Below are 13,348 nucleotides of genomic sequence, written 5' to 3'. Positions count from 1 at the left end.
TGCAAGAAGACGCAACAGCATTTGCACAACAGATTGCCTCTTCGCGTGCTCCACTTTCTTGCAGGCCGTTTTTTCCGGGGAATAGCAAGTATATACTGCAGTGTGTGTTGCCATCAAGTCTAATATCAGGATCATGCTACGGTTTCGTTACGTCTCGCTTCCTCGTGTCCTTCAGTTGCTACACCGGGTTGTAAGAGATGTTCTGATCCATTTTATCTACTCCATTCATGGTGGCATCGTAGTCCAGAAACAGTGTCTTCTCCGTGATCAGACTGTACCCGCTCCTCCGATGAATATGCATTGGACTCGGGGTACTCTTCATTGTCCGACAAAATGTCCGCATGTGAAAGCTCCGGCATTAGCAGCGGTAGCCGCGCTAGCCGCGCTAGCCGGTGAGGCTTACTACGTGATCATAACAGTCGCGTCAAGGCTTCCAACTTTGGCGTCAAGCTCGGAGTCATCATCATCGTCGACATCAATGCGCTTTTTAGTATTGATTGATGCTTTCCGTCTTTGAAAAAAATGCTCAAGCGTGAGCTGCTTGCAACCGGTTGCTTGGTCAGCCATTGTGGCTTCATCAGCCATTGTCTCCTCAACACTCTAGCTCCGCCTCACGTCTTCTACTGACGCCCACGGTGGGCGGCCCATCCAACCTTGTGCAAAGAGAGTCATCGCTGCCCTCTAGGGGCCAAAACGAGTCTTTTACTAATCAGATCTGCCTGATACTTTCAGCACAGCTGCCCAAGGCTTTCCTGCACCCGTTTTCAAAAAAAAAAAAAAAAAACATAGGGGACGTCTTTTAACGTCCTCGGCGCCCTTCCCTAGGTTTATGCTAAACGTTTTATAACGTTTATGGCGGCCAAAGAGTTAAATGTATCGATCGGTGAATGAGAAGGCTAAAGAAAAAGCCGTCCAGCGTTACGAACGGAGGATCAAAAGGCAACGAGTATCAGAATTGTGTTATGGATTCCTATAAATGAGACAAAATATATTTTTGTGCCTAGTTTTTCACTTGATTGTCCAAATATTGTTTATCTTAACCAAATAAATATTGCATTCTGCATCTGTGTTTTGGTACCTGCCGACCTCACTTGTGTACGCATTACCTATAGTTGCTAAGTCCTATCCTGACAGCTGTATTAAAGGTGCTACAATGCTAGTTTGCTAACGCTACGTAACGTGACTGCCTGTTTGTCCAAGACTGGATTTGAAAAGAAGAATTGTGAAAGCTGTGATATTTAGTTGTTAACTAGAGACCAGATGCCATTGAAATTCTCACATCACAAGACAAGTGTCACTGTACTAAAGTCACTGCATTTCCCAAAAATAAATAAAGAATAAGGTGCGCTGCTTGTTGACATCATTCCCCCGTGGAACTAATGATTGTTGAGTGTGTTGGGGGGATGGTTTTGGAGTGACGTACTTCCACAAAATGAATTGTAATGCGATAGACCCTCCCTCCCTTTGGCACCACAAAGAACACTTCAATGAAGAATAATTACACAGCTTTGCACAGGACTTTGTATTAAAGAAGAGTAAATGTCCCCAAAGCAGGTGTGTGGCCAGTAAACAGGTCGGACCAAATTTTGTCATCATCCCACGTCTCATATGGGCCTTCAATAGTTTCAGTTTTGTCGCCAATACATACATTAAGCTTCTCCGTGAACCTCCTCTGACCTTCGGCCGTTAAAGTGCTTAACTAGCGGCGATTTCGCCCGCTAACTTTCTCCGTGTATGGCGTTTCTATACAGTCCGCCATGTTTTCTGCCACGCAGCCACCCAGTGCATGCGCAAAAAAAAATGTCAACAAAGGATCCTCTTACGAAAGGCAATTGGTGTGACGGTGTAAAATCAAAATTAGAAGTGAGCATTTACAGCATCACATATTGGGTTTCTCTAGAGAAACAGTCCTAAAAAACAATTGTTCTTCAGCACTATGGAACAAGAGAAAATTATATATAATTTAAATTAAAAAAAGACCACAATTATATATGCAGCGTACATAATCTATTATTGTAAATACAAGGAAACTTTTTTTTTATGTTTATGGTTTCATCTGTTTGCAAAAGCAACATATTTTGTGTTATGTGTGCATCTTTAAAGGCTAACAAATGTGTTGACTGCATTTCCTTTCACATAAAAAAAAACAGCTTTTCCAAAAATTCGACTGCCTGCATTATTTATAAATCCCTTTTTGCCAGCGAGCAAGTCTTCCATGTCACGTTTTCTGCCCTGAATGTTTGGCAGCCGTTCACAAAAGCTGCTCCATGCTCTGCAGGATAGCTCTTAAGCAGTGTACCGTAACACTTTTACTTTCACTGTGTGTACTTTTTTTTGCACGCATATTTCTGTCAACTGATCTAACAAGTCAGGGAGTGCAAACGTGAAACTATTCAGTAACATGCTAGAGGATTTATGCATTTGAATAGACTTTGTGTAAGTGATGACCTCCAAAATCGTGAACAAAAGACGAGAGTCTGACTTAAATACCGATATGCTCGTACTCTCCCTTTCACATCTTGCTGGGACAAACCAGCTGAACTCCAGGGGCAAAATGTACGCCGACCCAGTGGTAGCGTATAACACATGGCATGACAACCACTTCAAGAGGTGTTTAATTGTCCAATTTCACTTCACTGCTCCCAAAATTATCGACTTCAACTACTCAACTTTCTTTTGTTTGTTTGTCCATCTTTAAACGTCCACCTTTGTGAAAGCCAATGGAAGAGCAAAAAGATCATCCCAGAGTGGAAAAACATTCATCCATCCATTTCCTAGTTCTCATTTCTAGTTTAAGCTGTTCAGGGTTGTGGTTAAAAAGTGGCCAGACTACGAGGACTACAGTAAATATTACTCTAAACAGAGTCTATTTGGTCCCACTTTAAACAGAGTAAAATTTACACTTGGAAGAGAGTAAATTAAAAAAATAAGTCACTCAAGGGGTTGAGGAACAAACCCACAACTTCAGGTTGGGAGTCCTACTGTGTGTTAGTATATTGCTCGCATGTCAGCTGGAATCTTCCTAACTCCAAGACTAAAAAGTCTCCTTTTGGATATAAGCAAACAGTAGGAGTGGCATAGATGAAGGTTGTGAGTTTGTTCCTCAACTCTTGTGTAACTTTTTTTTTTAATAAACTAGTAAAATGTCGTCCAAATCTCTCCTTGCAAAATTTACTTAGAATTTCTCACTGAAAATTATTTAATAGTTTTTTTACATGAGATTAGCAAATTCTCTCGTGCGCACTAAAATTTACTCTGAATAGTTTACTCTCTTCCAAGTGTAGATTTTACTCTGTTTAGAGCAGCGTTCATTTTGACAATAATTTTTTATTTAGTTTTAGTTGTAGTCTTTCGGCTAAAATCAATTATAGTTTTGGTCATAATTTAGTCATTGTATTTTAGTTTTAATCCAATTTGAGTCGATGAAAAAAAAGCCATTTTAGTCAACTAAATTGACAGTTTAGTCGATATTTTCCTTCAGCATACATTTTTATACAGGAAATTATAACACACCTATTTGTAACTGTAGTTTAACACGCAAGACACATTTAATACAACGGTGTCTTTATTGTTTCAATGAAACATGTTGAACTGACAATAATATATTAGTTTTCACCTAAATAAAATAAATTAAAAAAATCTTACAGCTGCACAATGAATGTAAACATGTTTGAACATTAAATAAAGTGCAGTGAACACTGAACAGTTCTGAGTGGTTCTTTTCCCCCACCCGCGTTTGATTCCTTCTGATTGGATTGTGTGAATTTTCGTCACCGTGTTTTTTTTAATTTTCATTTTAGTCATTGACGAAATTGTCAGTCAATCTTAGTTATCATTACAGTCTCGATGAATGGCTTCTATTTTAGTTTTCGAAAAATATGACGAAAATTTTTCATCAACAAAATTAGACTCTGTTATGGAGTCAACTGTACTCTACAGAAGTTATTGCGTACAAGGAGTGTTAACGTTGCGATTTCTGCCTGTTTGTTTTTGTTTCGCTTGTTTGAGGCTCCATAATAGAAGAAAACGGCTATTTGCTGCGGCTGTGTCGTATTAAGCCGTCAGACAGAGCAACTGACTACTGTAATCTCTGTCTGTTACGTCTGCGTAACACAGTGACAAATCTGCCTCTATTGCTCTTTTCCTCATTGCGTGTGTGTGCATGTGCGTGCGTGCGTCTATGTGTGAATGTGGTTTGTAATCAGTCAGCTTAGCTCCTCATCTCTGTAAACACCATTAGCCCGGAAGGCCAAGTCAGCCAATCAGAGCCTTGTACAGCCCCCCGAGTGGCCAATAGCGGCAAGGTACAGAGTCTCTGGTGACACGCTGACCTGCTGCACATCGGTGTGCGTTGCTATGGAAACCCACTGTACTGTAGAGTAGCTGAGTGGAAATGCAGTGGGATGCGGGAGGAAAGAGAAAGGTGGGAGGAGGACAAACGTAGGAGCGGAGCAGAAAGCCAAACAGCAACAAGAGGAGAGGAGAGCTGCTTCATATCAGATGTAGTGTACTTCTTATGACAATGATCATCCGGACAGGCATCTTTATGTCATATGAGTGATTCATGCAAGTGTACAGCTGTCCATCCAGCTATCCTTTACATTGTCTCCTCTAAGGCATCTGTCTGTCTGGATGTCAAGCTATCTCTGCCCTGATGAAACTCTTCAAAGTAATCTCATCCGTAGATATCATCGCGCCGCCTGCAATGGAGTGTGTATGCGTGCGTGTGTTTGTGTGTGGTCCAGAGCAGTATTGTCCTGGAACAGCCTGGTGCTCATAGTAGACTTATGTAACTCGACTGCATGCATATTACTGTCAGCGCTTTTGCTTTGGTTGCAAACACATCGGCAAGTTTACGTGTGCGAGACTTTGTATACACGATGCGTGTGTGTGCAAAAATGTACAACAGTCACTGATAGTGAGCCTATTTACTCAAAAGGATTTCATGACATTGATGATGTCAAACGATCATGCCCAATTGATTTGTGTTTTAATGTGCTTTAGGATAGTTGAGGTCTTATTGAATTAATGGTGAAACGCTGCCCCAACGTATCTCATTTTTTACCCTAATATATATGTTTTTTTATAACTTATTATGTTTTTATAGGCTACTAATTCCCATATGTTTCTGGATCTTCCGACTGCACTAGAATTTTGACTTAAAAAAAATAATTTAAAAAATAAACTTGTATAATAGGCTACTATGACTAACATGTTATATCCTTAATATTATTACTATATATTATTATTTGCCTTGACTTATGTTGTTTTTATTGCGGAGACTTGTTGGAACAGTGAATTTCCCTTGTGGATTAATAAAATATCTATCTATCTAGCTAGCTAGCTAGCTAGCTAGTATTTATTCTACACAAACAACATTGCTGCTTGGGTGTTTTGTAGTCATATACTGTAATGTATACATAAAACTCACAAGTACAAGCAGTAGGCTAATTTCTCGATCAGTCATCGCCTCTCTTACTGTACTACATTTAACAGCACCACACGTTTGAAACAGTTCTTTACCGTTAACATGTTAGCATCAGTAGTCTACGTCGGTGGAAGTTGTTAGAGTAGACAATATTAAGTATTGTACTCTTTGCGTGTTCAATTAACTGAATGGTGAGATTCTGTTGAAGGAGTTCCTTTGCAAAGGTTTTAATTACCAGAAGCTTCTGGTCCACATCAGACAAATCATCCAAGCGATGTCTCTGTTCAAATGTGGCTCCCTCTCTCCAGCTCACATCGTTATTTATTCACAAAAAGGGTTCAAAAAAAGGTCAGCCCACAACACACCTGGTTACAACTGAATATAAGAGAATCCGTTCCCATGGGTATAAATCAGATTAAAAGAATACAATAATAATAAGCCTGACTCCCTTGGTGACACAGCAAAATCCCCGGAAACCTCCCTTTTAGATTACGAATGAATAGACAGACCCGTTGCTCTTTCTCATGAAAGTAACACAGATAAGAATATAGGTCTATTCATACAGCCATACTGAGTTAACTAAATTATAAACGGCTAAAATATAATTTAAAACTAAAAAACAATGTTAATAACTCATCAAAGTGTTAGCATGCAAAGTTACATCATTCTGGCAAACTGTCATTCTGCTGCCTCGATGGCTGTACAGATCTTTTTAAATAGAATAGGAAGTCATTAATTGTCAATATTCATTCTGAGAGCCCAAATACTTTGTAAATGGGAATTTTGTAGAAGTGTAAACAATGAGATGCATCCAAAAAGTAAAGAAAGGCGAGGGAGAACATTGCAAAAATTGTCAGTTTTTCTGTGACTTAATGAAATTCAGTTTATTTTAGTAACTTTGCTGTCTTGAGACTTTGAAGCCTTTTTTGAGTTTGACCTCTGACTTGTATCACTCTTTCACCTCTTTCACTTCTCCGGCCTGAACTGTATACAACTAACTAAAGTGTGTCCTCATACCATAGCCTAAAAAGCACTTTCAACGAAAACAGGAACGTTTTTAAAGCCCAAATCCCACTGAGGGGCCAATGTTTGCGATCATAGCAAATGTTTATTTCTTGTTAGACGTTTGACAGATGTTCGCCAACAGTTGAATTGGGGTTAATTGAAGATTCTTAATTGCTAATAGAGTGTTTGTCTACAATGCCCAGTGATTGGCTGCCGACCAAAGTCAGGTAGGACAAGCTCCAGCTCACATGTGACCCTAATTTAGGACAAGTGCATAAAAAAAATGAATACAATTTGAAGTATGCAACAAATGGGACTGTGTTGGGCACATTGGCAGTGTTCAGCCACTGTCCTCTTCTGCTGTGAGCTGACTAGGTGATCAGCCAGAACATTGGGATCGGTGCACCCGTAGCGTTTTAACATTTTGCTTATCAGGCTCCAATACTTTGATTTGCTATCTTTACAAATGTGTCAAGTCCAATTAGAAAAGTACTACCGGAATAGAAAAGAGAGCTCAAGCAACTTCTGAATGTATGTGTGACCTCTTAATAACTTCCCACCATTGTACATCTTGAACCTTTCTGTCACCTGCTGTCAATCATTTTTCGGTTACAGTTTACTGAATCCCCTTTTGCCCTTTGACCTGCATTCACATTTTGTTCCCTTCACACACAACACAAAAGTCCTGCCCGTCTTACCTCCATCCGAGTACGTCTCAGTGCCGTATCCGTCTTGCAGCCCATTGTTCCACGTTCCCTCGTACTTCCCGCTCATCCCGGTGCTCTCCCGAAGGCCGTAGCGTCCCTTAAAGCCGTGCGTCCATTCCCCCTTGTAGACCCATCTCCCCTTGTTCTCGACCCCCACGCCGTGTCTCTTGCCCTGCGCCCACGTGCCCTGGTAAGTATTCCCGCTGGGCCAAGTGTAGACGCCCAGCAGCTCGAAGCCGTGGGCCCACGACCCACAGTACTCGCCCTGGCCCTTGGGTCCCGTGCATATCCCGTGGCCGTGCGCCTTGCCCTCCTCCCACCCACCGCAGTATGACCCCCCATCGTCAAAGTTGAATCTGCCTCCAGTGGACATGCATGAAACAGGTCTCGGCAATTCACCTGAAGCCTCGGCAAAAAGAAAAAGAAAAGAAAAAGAAAAGAGAGGTAGAAGAAAGGAGGACAGTTTGGTGCTAATGGGATCAGTCCATGGAGCTGAGGTCCGAGGTGGAGGTCAGATGAGGAGGAGAAGAAGAGGAAGGAGTGAGCGGGAGTGAGCGAACTCCCACTCAGTTCAACACAGGCCTCAGTTGCAGTACGCTTTACAAACCGAGGAAGAAGAATCAAGGCGGCCCTGCGCGGCGGCGGCGGCGGCGGCGGCGGCGGCGGCGGGGATCTCCTGGTAGATAGTTCACACCATCCTCCCGCTGGCTTTTTGGGAGCACCAACTCACAACTTGCAGACTCCTGACAGACATGAGAGAGGAGTACTCTGGTCCCATCGCTGCCATTATACACTCTCAGCAGGAGATAAAAGCGCGAGAAAGCTCCAGCAGTCCGCCATGGGCCGGCCTACGCGGTCCACAACGCTCACTCGCCTCCTTTCCTGCTTTCAGGCGCCTCCTATGTGACTATGCCGCCTCTTCCTCCTCCTCCTCTGTTGCGCGTGGAGCACAGAAGTCTCCCCAATGGCAGCTCATCAAACATCCACGCTTAGGCTTCCACAATCAGGACCAAGACCCCAACTGCACAGGTATGTGTCATGCTGTCGGATCGATCAAAAAAGCACTTCCTTCCTCGGACGGTGATGTTGGTCTTCAACTCCGCTCTTGGTGATCGAGCATAAGGTTGGCATCGTAAAACCACACAACTAAGTCAGTCTGTAGCACACTTTTGGCTTACACGAAGAACCGGGGAGCTCACAGATACTTTGAAAGGTGAAAAAATCAGGGACAAACATCAATTAATCAATTTCGTCTGCCCATCGAGTGCCAGCAAACAGCAATGCAGTCTCCCCCTTCTACACACCCACGCACACACAATGAAGATAAATAAATGAATAGATGAATATCTCCGCCCGTGTTGCTCCTGCGGCTTTCGTCTCAGTCTGTCTGCAGGTCTTTAATCCACTGCGTCCATAAGTGGTTTATCCTCTGCGTGGGTTGCCTTCAGCGGGCCTGCTTGATGAGATAATATCCATCTATATGATCTTATTTTGCTCTCTTCGGCGCTCTTTCGCATCTCCTGCTCATCTCCACGTTTCCCCGTGGAGAAGCGGCTGACGCATAACCTGCTTGTCTTGCTCCCACAATTCCTTCTTATCCTCTCTCTCTCTCTCTCTCTCTCTCTCTCTCTCTCTCTCTCTCTCTCTCTCTCTCTCTCTCTCTCTCTCTCTCTCTCTCTCTCTCTCTCTCGCTCGCTCGCTCTCTCTCCGAGAAAATCTGCTCATTACAGAGGACTGTTCCAATGCAGGCAGCCAACACCACTCGCTCCCGCCTCCTGCTGCTCGGAAGCACGCTCCAGCTTTTAAAGCGACACACGCACTCACTCAAATCTTCACTCAAGTCACTTGTAGCTTTTCAACACTCTTTTATTCTGTATCATACCTCAAACCTGTATCGTGACTCATAATGACGATGGTTCCAGCACTGCAATAAACTCAATTGTTTTAGGTGCTCAAAGATACTTAACGTAAAAATGAAGAACCATTTCAGCAGGAATAAATGGCCCGGTTGGACTCCTTCTTCAGTTTGACGGCATCCCTTACCGCTGGTGCAGGTTCGAGGATTGCCGCCACGACATTGGAGAGGCTGAACATGGTCCACTCAGACTCAATGTCCCCCACCCAAAGGCAGTGGGAGGCTACCCTCTTGTCTACCGGGGTGGACCCTGTCGTGATAAGGTTGTATTGTGGCTGCAATGCATCTGCTGTAAATAGTTACAATGGGGTTGGTGAACATGGTTCCGGGATGCGGCTAGCGGGGGCTACTCCGCCGGGTGGGCTGGCCTTGGTGAGCGCTCAGGAGTATGAAAATCTAAGCATCATCATTAGTGTCGGAACTTCTCGGCCTCACATGCCTGCTCAGGCTCCCTCCCCGCCAGAGAGATGACATTCCATGTCCCAAGAGCTAGCTAGCTTCTGTAGCCAGGGATCGGATCGCCAAGGTCCCCGCCCTTGGCTGCCGCCCAGCTCCCTATGCACCCGACACCTTTGGCCCCTTCTACAGGTGGTGAGCCCATGGGAAGGGGGACCCACGTTGCCCCACCGGGCCCCATGGGTGCACGCCCAGCCACCAGGCGCTCATCACTGAGCCCCACCTGCAGGCTTGGCCCGGTAGCCCGCATCCGTAAAGAGAAACATCTGTCCATTTATTGCACTCGTCATCCGTGATCCCTCACCCAGGACCTGTTTGCTATGAGTGACCCTGCAAGTGGCAGAAATCCTCAGGCAACATATAGCTCCTATGATCATTGGGACACAGAAACCCTTCTATCGCGGAGGGGTCTGTCTGTTTCATCAAAGTTTAATTATTGAAGTGCTTTGCTCATGGGCATTTCACTAATTATGTTTGCCAAGATATGAGTAAATTAAAGCATGCAGAAATACGAACGATGTATGCCCTTCAATAAGGATTAGCTCCCCAAGTACAACTCTTCCTCTCTCAACAGTCCTTCTGACGTTGTCCTTGCCCTTCTGTCTGCCAGCGTCTTGGAGTGCTAAACCCATTCCGGGCCAGATTACGGTAATAAAATCACAGCAAGGTTAGGGATTAAGGTTAAGGCCTCTAAACACGCTGGTGGAAAGAATAGAGATGTGTGGGTGGGTGGAGAGAGGGATGGGAGGGGGCACAATGGCATCGGGACGAGCATCATTAGCAATGCATGTGAAGGCATGCATAAAATTTGAGCCAATTGGGCCTCGCTGATAATGTTCATCAACATCAAGTCTTTAATTGATCTGGTTTTATTTTGGTAACAACCTTGTGTTCAAGGAATCCAAAATGGCATGCAACTACTGTAGGCCCAATTTAACAGGGATGGCAACAATAGCTAATGTTACTTCTTAATGAATCTACACCCCAGAAAAAAGGTTGTTTCCAAATTCACAAGGCTGGCCGAATTTGTCGGCTGCATGACGTCACTCCCAGCGCGACTCTACAGAACGCACGGATTTATTGATTTTTTTTTTTATACATATAAATGGATTGTCAACACTGCTTGTCGGTAGAACGTTGACCAACAGGCCATTACTCCATTCGTGTGTAAATCCGTGCGTGCTGTCGAGACGCGCTGGGGTTGACGTCATGCAGCCGACAAATTCGGCCTTGTGAATTTGGACACGCGGAATGTGTTTTTAAAGTTATCTAATTAAAGACAAAATATTAACCTCTTGCTGCTGAACATGGTTAAATGAGTCAAGTATCCTTTAAGAAAATGTTTTATATTAATTTAAAATGTACATGTTAACTCCAATTTAGATAGATGGTTGAATCAACATTGATAATGTTTGATTTATGGTTAAAAAGCAAACGTTGACTCGTTGACGTTTTATCAACCTTGCGCTTTCTGTATACTTTGTACTTTAGGTCCCAACGTATATTCAATATATTTTTTCCATGTGGGTAATTATCAATCTTGGATCTTAGCTCGGCCAGATCAAGTAACCAAAGATTTAGTTATCTGTGTATCAGCAGGTCACAAACCTATAACCTACAAATGTTTACCAGCCGAAACCCAAACAAGCTGGTGTCATATTGTCTGCCAAAAGACCATTTATTCAAAGAATGTTTGCAAAAATAGCTTTGAGTACATCTCCACTATGTAGCCTACATTTTTTAACATCGCAAGATGTCAAGAAACTTCGGTTAGGTTTGTGTGTGTGCGCGCGCGTGTGTACATCTCTGACGAATACTACGTCTCCCCCTAAGTCAGCGCTGCACCCTGAAAAGAAAATAATTGGTTATTTATAAAAAAAAACCTTTTCTTGTCCCAGAGTTAAAATAAAAAAAAAGCGTGGGGGGGGGGGGGTAGTGGATCACAGGAGTGGGAAGAACAGGGGCTATAAAGGAGGGGGATTGGAAGAGAGCCTCATTCTCATCCATCTCTCCTCTATTATTCATCAGCCTTTTCTCATCCCTCATTCAGCATGCCGATGGAGAATAAAATAGGTCAGAGTGGGATAGACTGCTGCTCAACCAGATTGATGCCTCCTCTGACACGTGGCGCACTTTGTCCTCACCACCTACTCCTTCCATCTTGCTATCTTCCTCATGTCATCTTTCCGCTGCTCGCCGCTCCTGTCTCCCACTTGTGCTTGATTCACTGACTGCAACATTGCTTACTTGCAATGAAGTGAAAGGGATGTAAGATGAAGTGTTGAAAAACAAGCGAGTTGTGATATTGAAATGTGAACTTGGTCCTCCCAGTCAGGTGAGATTTTATTTATTCAAATGTAAAAATATATTTCACCAAAAGGATCATCTTTCCTCACACATATGGGGTTGAATATTCTTGCATAAAAACGACAATGGTGACACATTTTGAGATGTCCGTTAATCAAATAACTGAACTGTCAAAAATGCTTATTGTCAAAAGACAAATCTACAGTACCTATCCACCCTTTTCTTTGCATCCCAGATCTCTTTTTTGACATTCTTTCCACAATAGTGGAACATATTTCTGGTAGGCGAGTTCCTTTTATTATAAAATATATTATAATGAAGAGATGAACCCCAACATGTACAGCATGAACAGAAACCTTTGCCATTTCTTGGGGCTGGGTTTAAAAGAGGAAAAAACACACACACACACACACACACACTTGTATATACACTGGGTGGGCTCACATTCAAGATTTAGGGGTAGAGTTTGCCAGTCGGCGAGCTGGCGAACTCAGTAACAGGGGTTAGCCTTCACTAAGAACGCTGGAGTGATGGCCGGGGCCTTTCCCCGCTGGGCCTGGGGTTTGGGGGTGCCGGCCGTCCTCCGGTGCCCCCATCTCCCCTTCTGCCCCCGGTGTTCCGTCCCTCCACGCGGCGGGTGGTGGGGTGGGCGCGGGTGCCCTCTCCGCTTCGCTGTCTGGCCCCTCTTCGGCGCCGATGCCTGGGTGCGGGGGGGGTCCCCGGGGGATGGAGGGCTGCTGGTTGGGGTCGGGGGAGGGGGCGGCTGGGGCTGGGTTGGGTTGGGGTGGATGGCGGGGGTGGATGGGGGGCGGGGGGAGCGGGGGATGTGGACCGGTGGGGTGCCTAGCGGGCCTGCAGTGCCCCGTCCTGCTGCGTTGGGTTGGGGGCGCGGGCCGTGTTGGGGTGGGAGGCGCTCCTGCTCCTGGGTTTGCTCTCCGGCCGGTGGCCCCTGCGGGTCCCGGGGGTTGTCCCTTGGCGCTGCCGTGGCCTGGGGGGCCCTGAGGTGTTGCGCTTGCTCTGTCCCGGCAGGGGTCGACGGCTCCCCTCTTTGGTGGAGATTTTCATGCATGCCAGATCCACCACACCAGCATCTATCGAAACTCAGACACAATCTGCTTCTTCCTCAGGTCATTGAATCGGTGGAGGCTGGTGTCTGTGGCTCTCACTCCGCTTCGTTTGTCCTTCCTTCCTTTCCTCAGTCTCTCCTTTGGTCTCTTGAGGTCTCCCTGATTTGTTGGAATTTAGATGTTTCTGGGGTTGGTGAAGAACTCTGGTTAGTGGCCCGGTGGGTGGTGTCTGGTCGGTGCTGGATTTTACTTTCTTTTGTTTTCTTTGGTCCTTCCTTGAGTCTCCTGACGGCGGTGTTTGGTTTAGGTGAACGGTATGGGATTTTTTAAATAGGTTTTTGGTGACGAATACTCACCCACATACAAAAAAAAAAAAAAAGCAATGATGATGACATTACCGAATGAACAATACTGAGCTCTTTAAAAGAAAAAAAGAAAGAAAAAAAAATATCGAATCGATTTT

At 44.5% G+C, this 13,348-nt stretch overlaps 1 protein-coding gene across 2 annotated transcripts in view; it reads right to left on the bottom strand.

Moving 5' to 3' along the window:
• Window positions 1–8,763, bottom strand: part of jph3b (junctophilin 3b) — a 55,907-nt gene extending 47,144 nt beyond the window's left edge. The window contains exon 1 of one of the 2 annotated variants that reach the window (XM_086073079.1): window positions 7,132–8,763. In XM_086073079.1, coding sequence (XP_085929205.1) covers window positions 7,132–7,513 — 382 coding nt within the window. In that variant the 5' untranslated portion in view covers window positions 7,514–8,763. The remainder of the gene's footprint in view (window positions 1–7,131) is intronic. The other variant, XM_086073078.1, reaches the window with a different exon arrangement.
• Window positions 8,764–13,348: the final 4,585 nt, after the last annotated feature.

Source organism: Leptonotus elevatus, chromosome 4, assembly GCF_054856555.1.
Source record: "Leptonotus elevatus isolate MCC_2025b chromosome 4, RoL_Lele_1.0, whole genome shotgun sequence".
NCBI classification, from domain to species: domain Eukaryota; kingdom Metazoa; phylum Chordata; class Actinopteri; order Syngnathiformes; family Syngnathidae; genus Leptonotus; species Leptonotus elevatus.
The sequence above is the reverse complement of the archived record's forward strand: the minus strand, read 5'-3'. Positions and strand labels throughout refer to the sequence as shown.